This window comes from Falco biarmicus, chromosome 1, assembly GCF_023638135.1.
Source record: "Falco biarmicus isolate bFalBia1 chromosome 1, bFalBia1.pri, whole genome shotgun sequence".
NCBI classification, from domain to species: domain Eukaryota; kingdom Metazoa; phylum Chordata; class Aves; order Falconiformes; family Falconidae; genus Falco; species Falco biarmicus.
The window spans coordinates 22246896-22266438 of NC_079288.1; the positions used below are offsets into that span (position 1 = coordinate 22246896).

General features: G+C 45.3%; 1 protein-coding gene across 5 annotated transcripts in view; it reads right to left on the reverse strand.

Annotated features, from left to right (window-relative positions):
* Positions 1-1439: 1439 nt before the first annotated feature.
* The window catches only part of COL26A1 (collagen type XXVI alpha 1 chain), a 195347-nt gene continuing 177243 nt past the window's right edge, over positions 1440-19543 (reverse strand). For all 5 annotated transcript variants that reach the window (XM_056330029.1, XM_056330019.1, XM_056330012.1 and 2 more), the window contains 6 exons: positions 18417-18478; positions 15953-16015; positions 12179-12223; positions 10953-10997; positions 9904-9988; positions 1440-6555 (listed from right to left, as the gene is read on the reverse strand). In XM_056330029.1, coding sequence (XP_056186004.1) covers positions 6383-6555; positions 9904-9988; positions 10953-10997; positions 12179-12223; positions 15953-16015; positions 18417-18478 — 473 coding nt within the window. In that variant the 3' untranslated portion in view covers positions 1440-6382. The remainder of the gene's footprint in view (positions 6556-9903; positions 9989-10952; positions 10998-12178; positions 12224-15952; positions 16016-18416; positions 18479-19543) is intronic.

A 19543-nucleotide genomic window follows, 5' to 3' on the forward strand; every position in this document is an offset into this window, starting at 1 on the left:
ACAGCAGTGATTAACAGAGCTGCCTTCCCTCAGAGGACTTTTTGCAAGGATAAATATATCAGAGTTGGAGGTGTTAGACGCAAAAACCAAGATAAATACACCCTGAGAGACCCAGAGAAGTGCTGCATGGGAATGTTTGGCACCAAGTAACCTTGGGATGTCCTCCTCAGCGATGCAAAAAGCTGTATGAAGTAGGGGCCTTGACGCTGTGGACGCTTCTTAGCGTTTACAAGATTTAGCCTTTGCTATAATACTGCTGTCTGCATATCTGCAGTGTAATCTGATCGGTAGGGGAAAGGAACTGGCTGCAATTTACATATCTCTTGGTTTTGTTAGGATATAAAAAACAAGTTCAGAAACCAGAACTGTCACATCTGTGACGGAGACAGCCCAGGTCCTCTCCTGCAGCCAAGGCTCTCGCAGCGTAAAGCCTCCCTTTGCGCACCGATGGGCAGTTGCATCTAAATGGGTAGCTGTCCCCATTGTAGGAAGGTTAAAAAAAAAGAAAAAAAAAAAAAGGTCCCTAACCACACCTTCTTCTAACAGTTTGAATTGTCACAAGAGGTGACAGCTCTGGAGGGTCTCCATAAGCCCAGAGGAAAATTCAGAGAACCTGCAAGTGGGCAAACACAGCTGCTTCTGGATCAGGCACCGGGGGATCGCAGGGAGGGGGCCCGGGCAGCCCTTGCTGTCCCAGATGAGCCAGCTCAGCTTCCTTGAGCTGCAAGGAAACAGGAGGAAGGGAGGCAAGTTGCAAGTAACAACAGATCTTAATTTACGCTCTTAAGCACTGCGGAGTTCTCTCTCTGGCTGCTTCTCCTGCTGCAGCCAACCCGTCCCCAGGGTGCCCCAGCTCAGCGGAGGGGCAGCGGTGAACCCCGGATCCGTCCTGATGTAAAACTCCCGCAGGACCAGGGGGGCTGTTCCTGTAGGAAGACTTGGCCGTACCCAGGCAGCGCATCGCTCTGCAGAGCAAGGCACGGCGCTGCGAGGCGGCCCTGCAGGCTCACCCAGCCCGCTGCAGGAGGTCGCTGCCTGGCCACGAAGGCGCAATATGCCCCTGCACTTGGCTGGTGCGGCCAGGGGTGCAGAGCAGTGACTGGGTACGGCCTGGAGACAGAGCTCGCACCTCTGAGGCAGCAGTCGGGCTTGCTGACGCCTTGCTGCTACCTGCAGAGGAGTCAGTCCCACCGCGGGCAGCGAAACTGTCAGGTTTGGCTTTTAGTGAACAACAACGGCCCTTTGTGCCCCCCTGCCCCACAGATGACCAGCGCCATCAGGGCGTTTGGGAACAATCTTGGTTTTGGAGAGACATGCAAACATACATGCAGTCGGAGAAAGCTGAGATGGCAGGAAAGGAAAACAGGTGCCCTAATTTCAGGATACGGTTAGCTTGAACTTGCTTTGAACTTTGTAAATACAGGACACCTGACATCATATTCATTTACAGTATGTTTATTTCTCAGTGCATTACATGAAAGGTCTTTGGTATTTGTGGGTTCTTGAATACTGTTCCCACTCTGCTCTGTAAGAAAATGCTGAATACAAAACATTCCATATACAGTAACAAAACCCATAGCAAATAAAGAGAAATAGATATTTTGAACAATAACATAGCAATATGAAAACAGGTAAGTAACCATGCAAGAGGTGGAACAAACAGGTTGTGTTTACCACAAACATTAGAGCCTGCCATAAATGAGTTCATCATGTCAGATGAGATTTATTCTTGCTCTAAATTAAGAAATTACAGGATTGCAAGATACTGCGTATGGCTGCCCTATAAAAGACCAAATGGTTGTAAAGCTTATTACAGTGAGAGAAGCTGGGACCATTTGCACACATACGAAACACACTGATATAAATAAAAAAATACTGCGTAAAATAACTAGTGAAAACGTTAACATTTCCTTCCATGGATGGGAATGTGCTTTGTGAACAATTATAGCACCTTTGAATTGCTTGATTTCACTGCAATCACAGAAACTGCGAGTAGTTTAACCCCCTATATCACCGAACACCGGAATGGAATGTAATCTCGATTAAGACAGAAGCTGTAAACGTGGAGGAGAATGGCTTTCCAATAAATTGTATCAAGAAGTAATTCCAGAAGCTGATTGTCTTTTAGAAGCCTTTGTCACAGTGGTCAGGTTCCTACGTTAAAATAGTTCATTGCAGGGACTGGGAGCGAACCCCAGTCCCAGAGCCAAACTCCCAGAAAGCCGCTTGTGAGCCAGATGCTCTGCCCCACTGACAGCAGCCCCAGTCCGGGCTAGCTGAGAGCTGGAGCTCATCTTTATGGCCTGTTCCTTTGAGAGTTGATGGCAAAATTGCTGTGGAGTTTGGTGGGAGCAGGTGAGGGCTCTTCTCTCTGGTTCATTCATGTTTTCCCTGGGTTGCTATCAATTCTTTACAGTAAGTGCAAATAAGGTACTCGGGAGAGAAGCATTCTCTGCCTCCCGAAAGTACCAGATTGCTGGTGAGCACGAGGGTGCACAAATTGCAAAGACTTTTAGTTGTGCAATGCGCTGCTTCTGGTTAGCTCCAGGTGAGGAAAATGCGTTACTACCACCAGAACTGATCCAAGTCAAAAACACACTGGAGCTCAAAGAAACATTAAGAATTTCAAAAAAGTCTTAGGAAAAAAAAAAAAAGGAAAAGAACACACTATGGTATTGCACAGTATGCATGTAAGATAAAGCACTAAACATTTCAATTAAAATATATTTCTAAATGAGCACGCATTCAAAATAAATCCACTCTCTAAGTTACCTAGACACGGCAAGATGCATTATATGCCCTGGCTAAAATGAACCTTAGTATCCTGCCTAAGATGGAAAATGTGGTTGGAGTGGTTTTCTTAGTCATGAGTATCATTAATGTCAGCGTGTGAGGCTGTGTTCACCTTTTAAAACACAATGAAACTGGGACTGCACAGCAGTGTGGTCCAACCCTTGTGTAAGTCGAGAGGAATGAAACCCCAGCTGAGAGAAAGTCCATTTGGTATGATCCCGCTGTCACCCAAATTAAAGATACAGTACCGCATAAGAGAGAGATGTAGCTAAATAAAGCAAGAAGTGTGGGGAGAAAAAAATTACATAGCTCACAGAAATCTGGAAAAGCCAATAATTAAGATGGTTGCAACCCAAATCTAACCAGTCTTTTGACAACTGACTTGGCAGGATTCGTTGCAAACAACTCCCATTAAATTTCCTTTCATCTTGCCAGTAATTTGATTTAAATAATTTCAAATCCAAAATGCTAGTCAATGGGAATGACTTGAAGAAAGTACTCATCAAGCTAATGCAATAGCTTTGAATTCAGGAAGGCAAACTTGGAGGAAGAAAAATTTATCTTTCAGTGTGAGGGCTCCAAAACGTCAGGGAAGTGAAAATGGCCTCGTCGTGCTCCCTCTTCCCCAGATTCAGCCGGTAGCTACAGGACCAGTGAAACTGAATTTTGCCGTTTCCCTTTTTAACGACTGCTTTGGTTTAGTTTAGTCCCCGAAGCTGCCATGAGGACACTTTCTTCATGTGGCAAGCGACTATAGCTAGCACCAGCCTGCCCAGCGTACGCGGTTACACCAAACTGGGATTTCTCCTCACGCCAGGACCTGAGTTTCCCGCTGGTAGCGCGAGGGGATATCTCCAGGAAGGTACCAGCTGTGTAATGGCCATGTGATCAAGACCAAGATGGTCCCAATTCATCAAAGAGGTAATCAAGTACCTTCTCAATTCCTACATGGTAATCAGCCTGTAAATGGGGAAACATCTTTTTTGTTCTTTGCACTTTTAGTTCTTAAATGGAAAGATTGTTCCAAGGCTGCACCATGCTTAGCTGTCCACCAACAGAGCTGTGGCCCTCGCAGCAAACAGAGGGGCACGGGCTGCTCTACAGCGCTGCAGTCACACGCCGTATGTTGGAAAATTGAGCTGTTTGTGTCTGTGACCAGTTTTAGGCTGAGCGCTGGCTGCCAGCCTTCGTTAAGACCCTGATTTAATTCGGCATCATTTATATATATATACTGTCATTAGAGTTAGCACTGGATTTAGAGTTAGTGTTGGGTTTGAAACTGAGATGCATTCAAGGAGACTCTTTCATTCTCCCGAAAGGATTATGAATACAGGATGACTACTTGAGGCCAGTAACCTGCTTGACTTCAGCAGTCCTGCTTGGTTTTTTGTTTTCTGACTATATCACACTCCAGCTGTAATTCAGGGTACAGGCAGGCAAAAGGAATGCTGGAGCCTGGAGCATCAGCTCTCGGCAAAACTGCAGTCTTGGGGAAAGACAGCACCTGATTATACCTTGCCTTCAACTCCCCACACTTTCGTAATGCTTTGGGCTTGCTTCTTTGAACTGTCCAAAGGAAAACTTGAGTGTACAGAAGCACAACCTGACCTACGTGGGCTGACTGCTGAATGAGCTCCACCGCTGGCATCAGCCAATCACGCCGGGATTCAAAAGCAGGGCAATTAATTCATTTACTGCAGCCTTCAAGCCAGCTTAAACTGAGGCTGTTTATTATTTAGCTGTACAGCAGTAAAGAGCTTCTGTACGAGGACAAGTTTCTGGTGCTGGCTTGGCCTCAGCTCACCCATTTCACTGTTTTGGGAGGGACGGTTGGATTTCTGAAGGACAGGGCCAAATGAAGACACAGAGTGAATCCAGTCATCCCGAAGTAGCCTGTAACCTGTTCATTTCTGAAAATACAGTGCTCTTCAGGGGAAAGATTTGGATGTTCTGATGTCTCTGTAGATCTACCATGTTCACGATGTATATGGAAAGGTAATCTGATGTGTAGCTAATGTTGGGCTGGCAGAGCTCCTTCATTTTAAGCCCCATTTCCCAGTGTATACATGCTTCTTGTTTTGCCTTGGGAAGATCACGTTGGGTGACAAACATAGCTAAAAACATGGACCATACAGTTGCTGGTCTTTGCAACAGCTTCTGACAGAACGATTGTAGCAGTACAGTCTACCTTTTTCAAATAGCTGTATCTTGCACCAGGAACCAGACAGAATGTGACCAATATACCTGACTTACGCCATAAAATGACCAACACAAACTCAATTTGCTTACTTTCATCCTGGTCTGAATTTGAAAACTGTCAAAACAGGAGGCGGGGTTAAAAAAAATATTTAAAAATAGTACCGTTGGTTCAGTTGATTAGTCTCACCCTTTCTAAGAAAAATCACTGTCTACATGAATGATAGCAACCTGTCCGATTTGGTTTGCACAGCAGGTGTAGCAACTCATTTGCCACTGAAGGGCAGGTTCAGCTTCCTCAGCCTGGAAGCTGGGACCTTCCCCAAAATAACAAGTTATTGCAAAAAGTAAAATGACTTTTTATTTCACTCCCAGTGCAAGATAAGCTCTTGACAAGACTCTTAATTCCTTAGGCTGTGCTTTGCTACTACACTGGCTCCAGATTCAAATGGCAAGGATTTACTCACAAGATAAAAATGAAACAGTGTGAAAACATTTTCCTTATTGATGTAGGATTAAGAAACTATTGCAAACTATCCTTTTCTGTGAATACTTAGCTATTGCTTAAATTATCTCTGGATGCGTGCACAAGCTGAACACAATATGGGAAAATTCTTGCACAATTCCATCATATCTTATACAAACTGCTCTGTATTTTCACAGAAAGAGTCTAATCTCGCTGAAGATAGAAAGTCAGTGTTGCCACAAACATTTGGATCAGAAATCCTTGCTTCGCCAACCACAAATAGAAATAGTGCCACTCACACGCATTTAGCAACATGAAAAGCCAAGATTTTGATGCTAAAGGACAAAGAGTAACCTGGATTTTCAGAGTAACAGTCTAAAATGTTCTTTGAATTTTCCAATTTGTTCTTTGCTTCAAAGAAATCCTTGCAGGTCATGCTTTAATGGCCTAGGGAAGTGGTATCTTCACCTGGAAGTCAGCATGACACACCCCATGAAATAAAAGCAGATGCCACCAGCTTTGGCAATGGATGAGGCTAAGGCTCGGCTTTGGGTCTAGATGGGATTGATTGTCTTGGCCAATTAAGCAGTGCTTTAACTGAGTAACTTTCAGGGGCAGTGACGAAATAAGGGGAGGATTAAACTCTTGAGACACAGTCAGGAGGCGTCATTTCTGTAGACAGCTTCTGAGGATACCCTCCATCTGGGATTCCAAAGGCAAAACAACAAAATTAAGAAAAAGGTTCTGAAGGCCCTCTCTGAGCTATGGGTAAGACATTCCCTGCAATAAGGGCTTAGGATTGGCCAGGTGAGGAAACCCCGTGGCCAACACTGCAGCCTCCTACCCACTTCATTTGCACTCTGCAATTAAGCACTGGGATACTGTATCTTTAACTGGTGAACAGGCACAGAAAACACAGAGATGCTCCTACTTCATCCGGTTGCTTCTCCTTTTGGCTTCACTGTCATCCAGCAGTGAAGAGAGGATCTGGTAGGCCTGCGGCTGCGGGGGTCCTCCTCGTTTGATCTTGATGCTGCTTCGCAGAGGGGAGCCCGGGATCACGTCTTGTCCAGAGCCTGGCTCAATGGAAGACAAAGAGTCTGTAAGGAGAGAAAGTCACGGGAGAGCGCTATTTAAAAGAGGAGGCTAAGGAAAAAAATCAATGGGCCCTTCTGAATGCTACCTCTTCTGGAAGATGCGTCGTCCCTCCTGTTGTCTTTGCATCCGGCAAGCAATTGCGGAGCTACATGTGTGCTGCCATCACACTGCTCCTATTCTAGGCCTTTTCCCTCTGCTCTGTCTAAGCTCTTTGGGGTGTAAGTACTCTTACTGCATGTGACCCAGCAGGTCCTGTTCTCATTTGTAATTCCATTTATAAAGCACTGTTCTTCTACGGATTATAATTTTGGTTGGGCTACAGCTGCTACTCATCATCGCCCACAGACTCCTGTTATTGAAGGACGGGGCCAGGCGGTCGCTGGGAAGTGATGCTCCTGGGGGTTTAAGCACCATTTCACCCCTTGTGAAGAAGGACATTTTGAGGCTCTGAAAAGATTGAACAAAAGGATTGATCCACCCTAGGCTACAGCCAAATCAGCGATAAAGCTGGGAATAAATATTAGCTGCCCGTTCTCCCAGCTTGCCTCACGGTGACAGGCGCCTCCTGCCCTCCGAAGCTAAACACACGTCTGACTGCAGCCACTCTGTCTTCCCGGCAGTCAGCAACAGATGCAGATAACTCAGTGCTGCCTCATCATTTCGAATGGCCCAGTTTCTTCTTCCTTCTGCCTTCAGAGATGGACATCTGCTTGTTTCCCTGCCAAGAGCCCAACCTCACAAGCCTTGGTTTGATCCCACAAGGCAGCAGTTCTGTTTCAAGTGAGCGTTTGGCTGCTGGAGGATTTGGGCCGTGTTTGCTGGAAGTAAACACTGCCAAACAATTTGGGCTTTCGTGTGTCCTGCTGGGCTGCGCTCTGCAGCTTGCTCGGCCAGATAATCTCAAAGTGGCCTCCCACTGCAGAGAAGAGATTTGTTTGCTGGTGTGTTTTGCCTTGTTGCTTGGGTGGCTGTGGTTTTGGAAACCATGCTGGTTGTGGAGTTTCTTGGGAAAATGAGAGCATGCGATTGGCATTTCTGCGTGGGTCTTTAAAGCTGGGCTGAGCTGGGCTGCCCAGGAACCTGTGGTCAAATCCTTTACACCTACGGCGGGAACAGGACCAGAGAGTTGGGGATGGCTGATCTAAACCTGTGTGGTGCCTTTCCGTGCAGGGAGGTCTGCGCTCAAGGAAGTTCTGTTTGGTTATTTTATGTCTTTTTCTGTTTGTTGTTGGTTTTTTTGTTGTTTTTTTTTTAACCATATACACATACAGGGATGAACATAATTGCACAAGGAAAAAATGCCTTACTTTCCAAGTTCTAAACAGTATTTTGTAGGGCCTAAAATATGTCTTAAGTTACAGAATGGAACTATCTCAAAAACGGGCAGTAAAAATATAATTATCTATAGTTATTGGGTAAAAAGGAACTATTTAAAGAAGTCATGCAATATAGGTGTTTAAATATGGCCTTAACGATACAACTAAAAATCATCCATTTTTGCTGATGCAGTTACACTGGTGTAGAAGTATATGTGGGTATAAATAAATCGTTTCCATCCCAAGCAATAACAGAGAATACATTTATGTCAGTAAAAATGGTTTGCTGAAACGACTGTTTCAAATTAACAGCAGCGCATGCCTTGTTGCCGCCGTATTGCCAAACAGACAATATAAAAAATAGGTAAAATAGACAGTTCTGCAGGGGCAAAGTTGCGTGGATCCCCCAGTCCAAGCTTCCTGATGAGCTTTTTGCTTTATAGCAGTCTAAATGAAGGTACAAAGTAAAAGATAATGGAGGGCCAGGCGCTGGGTCCTGTAAATACACTGCACTGTGCTTACGGGCTGGGTTCCCCTTCCCCTCTTATGCACGGATTGCTGCCTAGGTGACGTAGTGGGCAGCTTGCTGGTACCTCCACCATCTCAAAGCAAAGCAGCAGAATAACATCTTTTCCTGCCCTTGGTGTATAAAATCCAATGAAAATATGAAGCAAGCTAGGATTAATGTAGAGGTAAGGTCAGGGTGACTGTGGTTAAATCATGGGTTTGTGATTCATGATTTCCCGAACAGCTTAAGCCGTTGTTGCCTCTTGCTTTTGGAAATAAATAGTGCTTTGGGCCCCTAAAGGACAGATGGTCATTGAACAGTGAAGAGCAGTGCAGACACCTAAGCCAGCCCAGCCATACGACACAGCACCACGCACTGATGCTGTTCCGGCTTCGAAGTGCCCAACAACGTTTTCATTTTAGCCCTGGGCTGGCTCCAGGAGGGACTGTGCGTTCCCGAAGCGTGCTGCCTTACTGCAACTGACTTAAAGCGACTCGCTTAGGACCTGCTGGACATTTTAGCTATTTAGCATTTTCAGAGGCTAAATCAATATCCAAAGGCTACTCCACGATACAAGTGGGTATCAATCTGAAGGAAGGTGTGAGCAGCGTCCTTTCTAAGCAAGGCCAGCAATGAGGTTCCACGTGTCCAGGAGAGTACAGGGAAGAGGCGCCACGGGCCTGGGTCAGTGCCAAGGAGCAGGCTCGTTTCTCGCAGGTGGGGATAGTAAAGCCAAACTACCTTTTGCCTCTACTGTGTTTCTGAAAGGGGAGAAATTAGCCCAGCAACTTTTGGCAGCTATGCGAGAATTGATCCTCAGGTACCCCGAAGGGAGAAGCCTGACCTGCGACAGCTGCACAAACTCACACCCTGGGCAAGGGAGGAAAACTCTCGTCAGGGGTGATGCCACACACTGTACCAGTGATGGGAGAGCAAATAGCCTCGACAGAAAACAAAATCTGCCTGAACGAAGAACCTGTGAGACTGAGACCGTCTTTAAATCTGAGGGTGAAAATAGGTTTTATGTAAGTTATAACCATGAGAGGTTCAGTGATCGCTGATTTTCAGGATAACGTGGTAGCACTGTTTGGCCTTTCTCTGTAAAACACAGCGCTACACAAGGCAAGGGCCTCAGTGGTGTTAAAATCACTTGGGAGACATTATTAACAGGATTAAATGATCTGGCCTAAAGACTTGAACAAGCAGCTCCCTGGGAAGCTGGTAGATGATCTGTGCCACATGGCTTGAGCTGCTGCTCGTGACTTGGCTCTCTTAATTGTAATAAAAATTACTGTGGGGGTCATTTCACCTGCTATTGTAAAGTCAGAGTAACTTGTACATGGTAGAAGCGCTAGGTCCTCAGCAGTTCTAAGCATACTTAAGTCACGTTGGGTACCTAGTTTTGAAACCCAGCTTAAACAGTACTAGACAGAGAGCTGAGGAGACTGGGAGGATGTTTAACCATCAAGCAGCTGCCTGAATGGAGCCCGCAGTTGTCTAGAAAAGAAAACCTTAGCAACGCTTACCATGAATTCCTATCATGTGCTCAAGAATTAATACCCTCTCGGCTAAAATCTTCAGAGCTTCTCGAAGCTGTTGAACACCTTCCCCCTGCAAGAAGGAAAAGAAAACTAACATTGGAATGTGTTGCAGGATAGCCTTCTCGTTCATAGCGTTGCCTCCGTAACACCAAACTATGCAACGTGGACACTTAAATACGATGTAAAAAAGGAGACAACCTGCCCCGTGTCAGCCGAGCCTCTGATGCAAACACGTGCCTTTCGGTTTGGTTCCTACTTCTGCAGTGGGCCAAACCCAGGGTGCATATTCCTGCCAAACCTTCCTACGGTGCAACTTATGTTAACATATGCTGAACTACCTGGAAAACAGGTTTTGCTCTTGTCTGACATTTACTTTGAACACCGGTGAGTTACCTGGGCATTCTCTTCGCTGTTACACCGGGGAACGGGGACAGGTGGCTAGCACCATCTTCTTGCTGCCTCATAAACTGGAACTGTGGTGTGCAAGCCCATCCCGATGGACTTCACAGTGCCTCTCCAAGAGCTCCCAGCTGGGCCACATGCTGCCTGAAGCCTGTCCACATACCTTCATGTACACTCAGGCTGTAGTTTCTTCCCCCCAATGCCTTCGAGATGGGCTTGGAGGGACAGGTAGATGTTGTGAAGGATTTTGGGGCAGGAGAGCAGAGGCTGAGAATGCCAACCCTGCACAGGCCATTTGATCTCTCCTGGGGGTCTGTCCCTGAGCCTGTGGGAGGGACAGGGGGGGAGTAGTTCCCGACCTTGTGGCAGCTCTGTGTAGCAGAACAACCACAGGGGACCTAGGAGGTGTTCAGAGCATGGTGAGAAGGGCAGCTGACAACGTGGCCAAGGAAACCTTAAAGACCAGCAGTTCTAGCATGTATCAAGTTCAAACCCAAGGTTCACATCATCGCTTGCTCTGCACTTTCAGCTGTGGACACGACCCTTGCCCCCCCAACCCGGCCTGCCAAAGGGAATATGGTTGAAGGACAGTAAAAAGGCAGAGCAAACCCCCAGTAGAAATACAAGCTTACATCAGCGCCTTTGTCACCTTCCTCACCCTTCTTGCCTGGTTCACCCTAAAACAAACAAGAAACAGAAATTTGTTTTTATGTGACTGAGGACACTGGCCAGGATCACCGGCATCCCTTCCCTCCAAAGGATCAACTTAAAGGCAGAAGTGTTTCACCAGCAGAAACCAGACTGACTCTGGCACACCACGCCAAGGGCCAGAGCGCTCTGTCCTACCTCCTGTCAGCTTCCCAGGAGGGCACCACCATTGCTGACACGTTTCTGACCAGCTGTGGCCAAGCTGCAGGAGGGGCTGGCTGCCATGGCCTGGGCCCACAGCAGGACTTCTCATGAAGCTCTTGGTGAGCAACGCTTCAGGCTAAAACACCGAGACAAAACTACTGCTCCCCTCCACCAAACACGCATGTGTTCATCTTCAGTTTAGAACATAAAATCCTGCATTCTGCTTTCATTAATTTGTCACATCACTTTCTGCCTCTGAAGGTGCTCATTAAGCTTTTCTTGAACAAAGATCCCTATGTGCTGTGAATACTGGTCTGATGTCCCCCCCCTAACCGAGAAGCTCATGCATTTCCCAAAGAACAGATGACATGGAAAGATTAAACTACAAGTTAAACGTAAACCAAGGCTAACAAACCGATGATTAAACAGAGTGGAAATGCCTGGGCTCCACAAACTTGTTGGACATCCCTGAGATACTTGTAAAGCGGGGGTGGGCATGGGAGGAAGGAGTGAAGAAAAGGTTGTGCGAATTGTACAAAATGAAGAGGTGGAATTAAGGAAGAGAGAAGAGAAACATCCTAGAGGACCTGGGACCTCTCTGGATGTTGCCAGCCAAAAACCCAGAGCTTGCTCCACTAGCTGACTTTCAGCCAACCCTCATCTCCACCGGTTTGTGTGCACCCTAGCCACGTGTGCCATCTCCTGTGTGCATTTGTTCAGGTATTGCCAGGAAATCACTTGGAGACATCTCTTAATCTCCTTAGAGGGTTTCCAGCTCAGCTTGACAGAGCGAGGTGCAGGAGGGAGCTGAGGGCAGCTGATGTACTTGGAATTGTTTCACAGTGCCCACCTTTGGGCTCCGGCAGTGCCAGAAACTCGCGGGGCCCAGAGGGGGCTTCTGCCTGCCAAGGTTTGGCTAGAGGGGATCTGCCAGGTGGTATTTATGGTGCCAGACCAGCACCAAATCCATCTAAGTCTTGCACACACCCGCAAGTACATCACTTACAGGAAATCCCTTAATGCCCCTCTCTCCAGTCAGACCTGCTTGCCCCTGTTGGAAATAAAGTAAGTGTCATTAGGAGATATTTTTCCATTTGACAAGAACATAGTGTAATTTTTACTAGTGGAATTAAGATGGCTTAATGAAAAACCTTACACTTGGAATAATATGAAAAAAATTCCTCTCCCTTGACATTATCACTTAGAGACAGCAAAAGGGGGTCACGGTTTTCTGTCAAGTATCAGCTCCAAATCCCATCACACTTTGGAGAAGTTTGGTTTGATACAGAGCTGCTCAGCTCAGTACCCACTCAGTAAGACGATTAACAATTTTTTGAACTTTACAGCAGTCAGTTACATTATACCAGGAAGGAATTTGGCTGGAGATTTCCTTCTTGCAAAGATACTGCATTCTTCTCTCTAGTAAAACTGATGGGCTGATGCTGCCCCAGACAGCAAGCAGAGCCCAGGACTCCCACAGAGCAGTGATTTAATCTGTCTCCTGCTCCACACACACATCCCTGCATCAACCCCAACAGCTACTGATCAAAACACATGTACAATATTTTGGTTGGTTTGTTTCTTTTTCCTGCTGTGTTAATTTTCACATTGTTCTCAGTGGGGGGGCTTTTTTGTTCTTTTTTTTTTTTTTTTTTAACTTCTCATTTTTAAACAGAAACATTTTGAAATGGTACATGTTGGTTTGGGGCAGAATGAAATGGCATTGAACTTATCATCTTTTTTCCCTCTTTTCCTCTGCAGCATTGGTTTCCCACCCTGCAGCAGGGCAGAATCCCTGACCAGGAGAACAGCTGTAGATCATTTAATGAGAAAGCAGAAGCTTGGGAAGAGAAGGCAAAATTTAAAAGCATCTTTAGAAATCCATTGATGAAACAGCTACATACTTATCCTGGCTCTTCTCCCCTGGACCTACACAGAAACAAACCCATCCTTTTTTTCCCCCCAAAAAAAACCCACCTAGCTGGTGGCAGCTTTTTGTAGTATTTGCCAGAAAGGGAGAGCTGCTTTGTTTGTGTGTCCATCAAATTGCTGCTGTGTATAAAAGCAATGGCCCTTGGCAACTACAAAACATGAGCACAGGGTGCTCCATGTGCAGCCAGCCAGCACCAGACAAAGGCCCGTGCCGACACGAAGAGCGCTGGGAGGAAGGCCCAGTTTGGTGGGTGCTCCAAGCATCTTCAAAGGGATGAACTTGGATTCTGCACTGGAGGGAATAAGGGCTGTGAAAGCCCAGGCAAGAGGCAAACCACAGAAAGGAGACATAACAACGCACTCAAAATACATAAACAGACTGTTCTCTGTGTCCAGGAGAAACAGAAAGGATGTTATCAGCTTAAAGGGGATCAAAGGATATTTAGGCTGGATGTTAGAAATATCTCTTGTACCTCTGAAGACTGCCTGGAGATGATGTGCTGTATCCCTCACTGGCACGGTTTAAGAATAATACAAAAAGAGGCCGATGGTGAGCAGCACACATATAGACGTGCCATCCAGGGGATGCGCTCAGACTGCTTCAGGTCTCTTCTACATGTGTTCTCTCCAAGATTAAGCAGGAAGAATGTGTAACAACAGTTTCACAAATCTCAATAGAGACTGTAAACCCTCCTCTGCTTTTCTTTGCAGCTGCACAGCTCCTCCACTCTGTGCAAAGCTAGCCCTGATTTGTATCCACCAAACCCAAAACTGCAGCATGTAGTTGTCAAAACCAGCATTCCAATCCACACTTAGAAAAGACAAAAAGCACACAGACATCCTACAGAAATTCTGCCAGAAAAAGCTATTTGCTTCGCTTCCTACACTAACAGAGAAAGGACAAGAAATAATACAATTTATCTTTTCTATTTAGCAAGACATTTTTATATTTGAAAATCTCATTTGGCCCAAACCTAGGAGAGTTGCAATTCTGAATATCTAACAAGGAGGGAACAAAATCAAAGTCTAAAGGGTTTGTCGGTACTGAACGGACACAGCGCAACAAAGCTTTTGTTCCAAAGTAAGTGTAGTCTCAGCAATATGGTCAATCCCAAGCTAAAGCAAAATGTTAAATGAATCACTGAGAAAGATCTCTTATCAGGTTCCTGGATGGAAACCTGACACTTTGCATGTGCCATGCCTTTTTTTTTTTTTTTTTTTTTTTTTTTAATTAAACTGAAACCTATAATTTAATGGCAATGAGCTTTAGTCAGTAACCTGTGCTGAAATCTCATCAGTTAAGGTTTTGCTCTCTATCAGAATGTTAAATTCTAGTTCCAGAAATACATCAGTCTGTAACCTATTATTGAAGCCGATACCTGCCCAAAGTGGCTGATCTGCACAAGGAAACCATTACTAAAAAAATCACTGACAGTCTCTGAAAATGATCTCTGTCTTTCAGGGAGCTGCAAGTGACTTCTTATGTAAGAACAGGCACCAAGCCCCCAAAATAACATGCAAAGATACTAAAATATAACAGAGCTGTTTAAAAGCATACATGCTCCATCCTCAGATAGCCACTGCTCCTTGGGGTGACGTGCCTCAGCAGGGAATGACACGAGCCACTGGGACCTGCTCTCCTTGCACACAGTCTGGACAGAGGAACATAGTTGTTGTTGGTAATTCTCATGAATTTGGGAAGTCATCAAATTGGGGTTAATCAATTTGCACTTGTCTTTCTCAGCTCTTTCAGACATTCCTCTGTCTTTTGGACTGGGAGTGTGAGCAGAAATGAAGAAGACGAGATGCTGCCATAGGGTAGCAGCACATCATCTACAGGCACCCATTTACAGCTGGAGACCTCCACGTTCACCTCCATCTATGTGATGGTAAAAGTGGCACTTGGAAGAAAAGGGAACTTGTTCTCTACAGCTGTAGCACAAGGTGGTGTCAATGCAGCCACCGCTGCAGCTACCCATCATTTTAGAGGTACGAACCAATATTTTTCTCCTGATCTTCTTCCCTTCTTAGACTCTGCTTCACAGCAGGGTCTTAGTGATTGTCCATCTGTGCTCACTTCTACATTTTGCAGATCTATTTGCTGTATGATCCTCCACCACGTACTACATTCTCCAATGATTTTGCACTCCTACTGTCTCTCAGAGATTTCACGGACCATGACCTTTTGGAGAGTAAGCTGAACAGAAGCAGCTGAAGGTGCAAATGCCACTTTGAAACCCTTCCTTGTGCTTGAATGTTGCCTGGGAATCTGACACATTTATATCCTTGTTGGGCTTTTCTCTGGCATTTCGTAAACTTCACCAGTTTGGCCATAACATTCGCACAGCCCTTTTTTCTATGCTTAGTTATTAGCACTTGACAACCCATCTAGGACTGAGGTGTAGCACATGAACATAGTAAAAACATAATTTCAATACTCCAAATATATTAAGGACATAGTTTGACCTGGGGAGTGGCTTTGGCTCAGGAAAAGTCTGATGAGCTTTCACCGCCTTATGGCCACAGAAGGAAGAGTTGTTAGACCACTCAAAATACTCCACACTGAAGAGCTTTGGCTGGTGGAAGAAAGTCAGTCTCCACAAGCCTTTACATACCAAGCATTTGCTACCTCAGTCTCTTTAGGGAACACCAGACTCTGCAAGAAATTCAACCCATGATCTGTACAGTAAACCCCCCATCTTGGTCCGTGTAGAAGATCTAGAAACTCTACAGTTAAAATTGCTCGTGGCTGCAGTCCCACAGAACTGGAAAGACCTATGCTGTATATAATTTCTGAGGCATCACCCCAGATGCTGCTGGGAATCTCTCGGTGTATGTAAAACCTTACTCTCTCTCCTCGGTCTCCTTTGGAGCCTTTTGGCCCAGGTTGTCCTGGAGAGCCTGGTAAGCCCTAGAAAAGATGCAGAACAAGAAAAAATTAATTTCTACTGTGCCTCCTTTGTGTAGGTGTCATGAATACATTTCCCAGTGATCCTCAGCTCCTGAAAACCTCATACACCCATTAAGCAATTGGGCTGGATTCTTTTTTACCCTCACACAAAAACAATGGAAGCTCTGTTCGCAGATATCCTGAGCCCTATTGTTTCTGCAAATCCATCTATTTGGGTCTTTTAAGGCACTGCAGGGTACTGGTGTAACGTTTTTACAGGTTCAGTGTGACAGGATAGTTCTTGTTCTCAGTTACCAAGAAGAAATTAATACACAGGTAGTATGGTTAGCTTAAAAATCCCCATTACTTTCCCCCTCTTCATAATTGCCTCAGTGGGTGGCATGAGTAAGCATACATACCTGAAAATTAATTGGATTGTGCAGTGGAAATTATTTTGAAGCTATTCACTCACCCTAATAAACAATTTTCAAATTAAGCCCAATCTCTACTAATAATTTTGCTCCCTGGGTTGAATAAATCTATAAAACAGTCACCAATGGATAAGAAGGGCATAGTCTCCAGATTTCTACTAATTGAACGGCTCTGCAGAAATCGATCCAAATTCTTAACTTATCCACCCAGCAAAGCCGCAGCTATAAAGCAGACAGGGAGAGAACAATATTGTTTGTTTATATTCAGCATGTCAGCTCCCCACCGCCACATGCAAGATGCTTTTTTCCACCTCAAGTGACCTGCACATCGCCTTGGAAACTGCAGAAACGAGAGCATTGCTCCGCTCTGGAGCGCTGGTGATTTAAGCCAACCTGCTCCACAACAGCCCTCGGGAACCTCTGCCTCGCAGCATCCAGAGAAACAAAACGGGCTTTCTAGGCAGAGCTGCGAGGGGCCTCAACACCTGGTTCAGTGGCCCAGCAAGACTGGACGTCAGCGTTTTGAGGGTCTGCAGGAGGAGCACTCGCCCAGTTGGAGCTGGGAGGCAGCAGCGCTCACCGTTAGCGTGTTGCTCCTGGCCTGCAGTCAGCCCCAGCAGCTCACCCCAAGCCACACACTGGGCTGGCCTCCTGTAGCCTCTGGGCTCTCAGAAGGCTCAGGACCTCAGGCCTTGGGCAGGAGGTTACCCTGGGCTGCCCAGGTCGGGCACACACTGGGTTTGGCCCCGTGACAAACGTGCAGTGTGAACAAAGCTGGAGTGTCCCCAAGCATCCTTTGCTCTTGACAGCTCTCAGCAGTGACTTTCAGTGTGTGATTACACAGGGATGCTCAACACTGAAATCCACAAATCTGTTGCAAAAAATAAAAGATTTATAACGTGTGCTGCATGTCAAAAAGCCAGACTCTACTACGGAACCTATTTATAAATTGTGAATTACCTTATATTTAATCACGTTAAACTGCATCTGTCATTTTGCTGCCAAATTTCCCACTGTGTTCATATCTGTCTGGAGTTTCTCAGCATTCTCCAGAGCATTCACTAATTGAAATGATTCTGCTACCCTGGCAAACTTTCACTAACCTGTTGTCTGTTGCTTCTTCAAAGTGATTAATAAATACACAGTGTAAGTCTCCTTTCTCTATTTCTAGCAATTCCAAACCTCCTCTTATCAGGATCTAGGTTACATCCCTCTGCTTAGTTACTTAGTTTTTCTCTCTGTCTGTGCTCTTCAGTCACTCCTATCTCTTTAGTCATGTTAGATTCCTTTAAAATACTTGATGTTACTGGTTTACCTCCACATTAAGTAATACTCTTCCCAAAACTGGAGTCCCTTTGTATCAGCCAACCACAATTTTGAGTAGCTTGGCAGTTCACTACTCATCATGACTTCACTTCTTTCCATTTAACCAGCTTTTTCCATCCATGTGAGCACTTTGTCCTTCTTCTACCATAAATTCTTTTGCGTGAGTTTATCACACTCCATTATTACCTCCCCTCTCCACAATTTTTGTATCAATAAATAATCAAACTGATGCGAATTTGTGATATTTTTCTTGAATAGCAAGAGCTATTTCTGAAAAAGTAGGCTTAACAAATGCACTTTGGTGAATTGGTGAATTGCCTTGATGCATTTTTGTTCTCTTTACGTGACATAAAACACAGTATTTTTCCATCACTGTGTTAGTAAAGCCCATGTTAGATTCTTTGCATCAACTCAGGCCACAGTGAAATGTTCTGACACAGCAACGGCAAGATGTGCTGTTATGATTAATGGAAAATCCGGGAAGTGCAACCATTTCAACCTCTCAACATAATTCAGAATGAAAACAAAAGCTATTAAAATCACGGAATTTCATGGGGAACAAAACATCAGGTCTAAGACTTATAAACGACTCTTTCTCTTTGTGCAATGAGAAGATATTTTACATCTAACCCCGGACTCTGCCCCTCAGCCCCAAAGCACCTTACCTGTGACCCAGGGACTCCAATAGGTCCTGGTGGTCCTTTGGGTCCTGATGCACCTGGTGGCCCTGGTGGGAATCATCATTTGAGACAATTTAAAGGAGACTTAGAAGGAAGAACCCTGAATTCCAAATGCATGCACTTCCTTTCATTGTTCTGCATAGGCTCTCAACGGGTAAGAGCCGTTCCTGGATTGCAGGACTGCAGCAGAAGTGCTTCATCACACACTGGATCACTGGATACCCACATCCTGATATAATATATCCCTATGCCCTAGGGAAGGTGTTAGGGGTCTGGGAGGAAAAAAAGGTGAAAATAGGCAGGAGGGATGTCAGTTACATGCTGCCCTTCCATTGTTTAAAATTACAACTTCTGAGAAAACTTAAACTAGATCCATGGAACAGCTACAGCTGCAGTTTCTGAAATGGAGTCCGGTCTTGTAGGTGGCAAGGGAAGCCCACACGCCTGCTACGGTCTGTCCCTGTAGTGCTGTCAAAAAGTTGATGATGAATAAGAAGGAGAGAGGGTTTGGAGCCAGCCAGCATGAGAGGCTGACTGTGGCAAGGCAAAGCAAAGCTCTCTTGTTCTTTACTCACTCCAGTGGCAATAGGTTCTTTTAAAGTCTCTACCACAGAAGGGCCGGCTTCCAGGCCCAGTTAAACGCTGCCTAAACAGGTCAACTTGCTTTACACAGTCACTTAACAGATTCATTCCTTTTGGAAAAATAATTGTATCTCAACAGTAGCTGTTAAATTATACCTGCAAATGGGAGACAGGATATTTGCTTAGTCTGAACTTAGCAACACTCCTCTCTGCTTTAGTTTTATGACAACCCTTGAGATGAAACAATGTGGACATAATACACAAAGTACAGCTGAATCAGCCTCAATCATTAATGCACCATACAAATGCCTAAGTCAAAGAATCAAGGAGTTGAAGGATAAATGAAAGGAAAAGCCTTTTCTGCAACTAATGGGAGTTTTGCAACTGCAAACTAATGGTTGCAGGAATACTACCTTTTAAGCCACCCATCAGCACAGAGAAAAAGAACTGACACTGAATTTTCATCCCAGATTCTGATTTCAGTTATAGTGCTGAAAATCTGGAATAGCTCAAACCATCTCCAGAGTCTG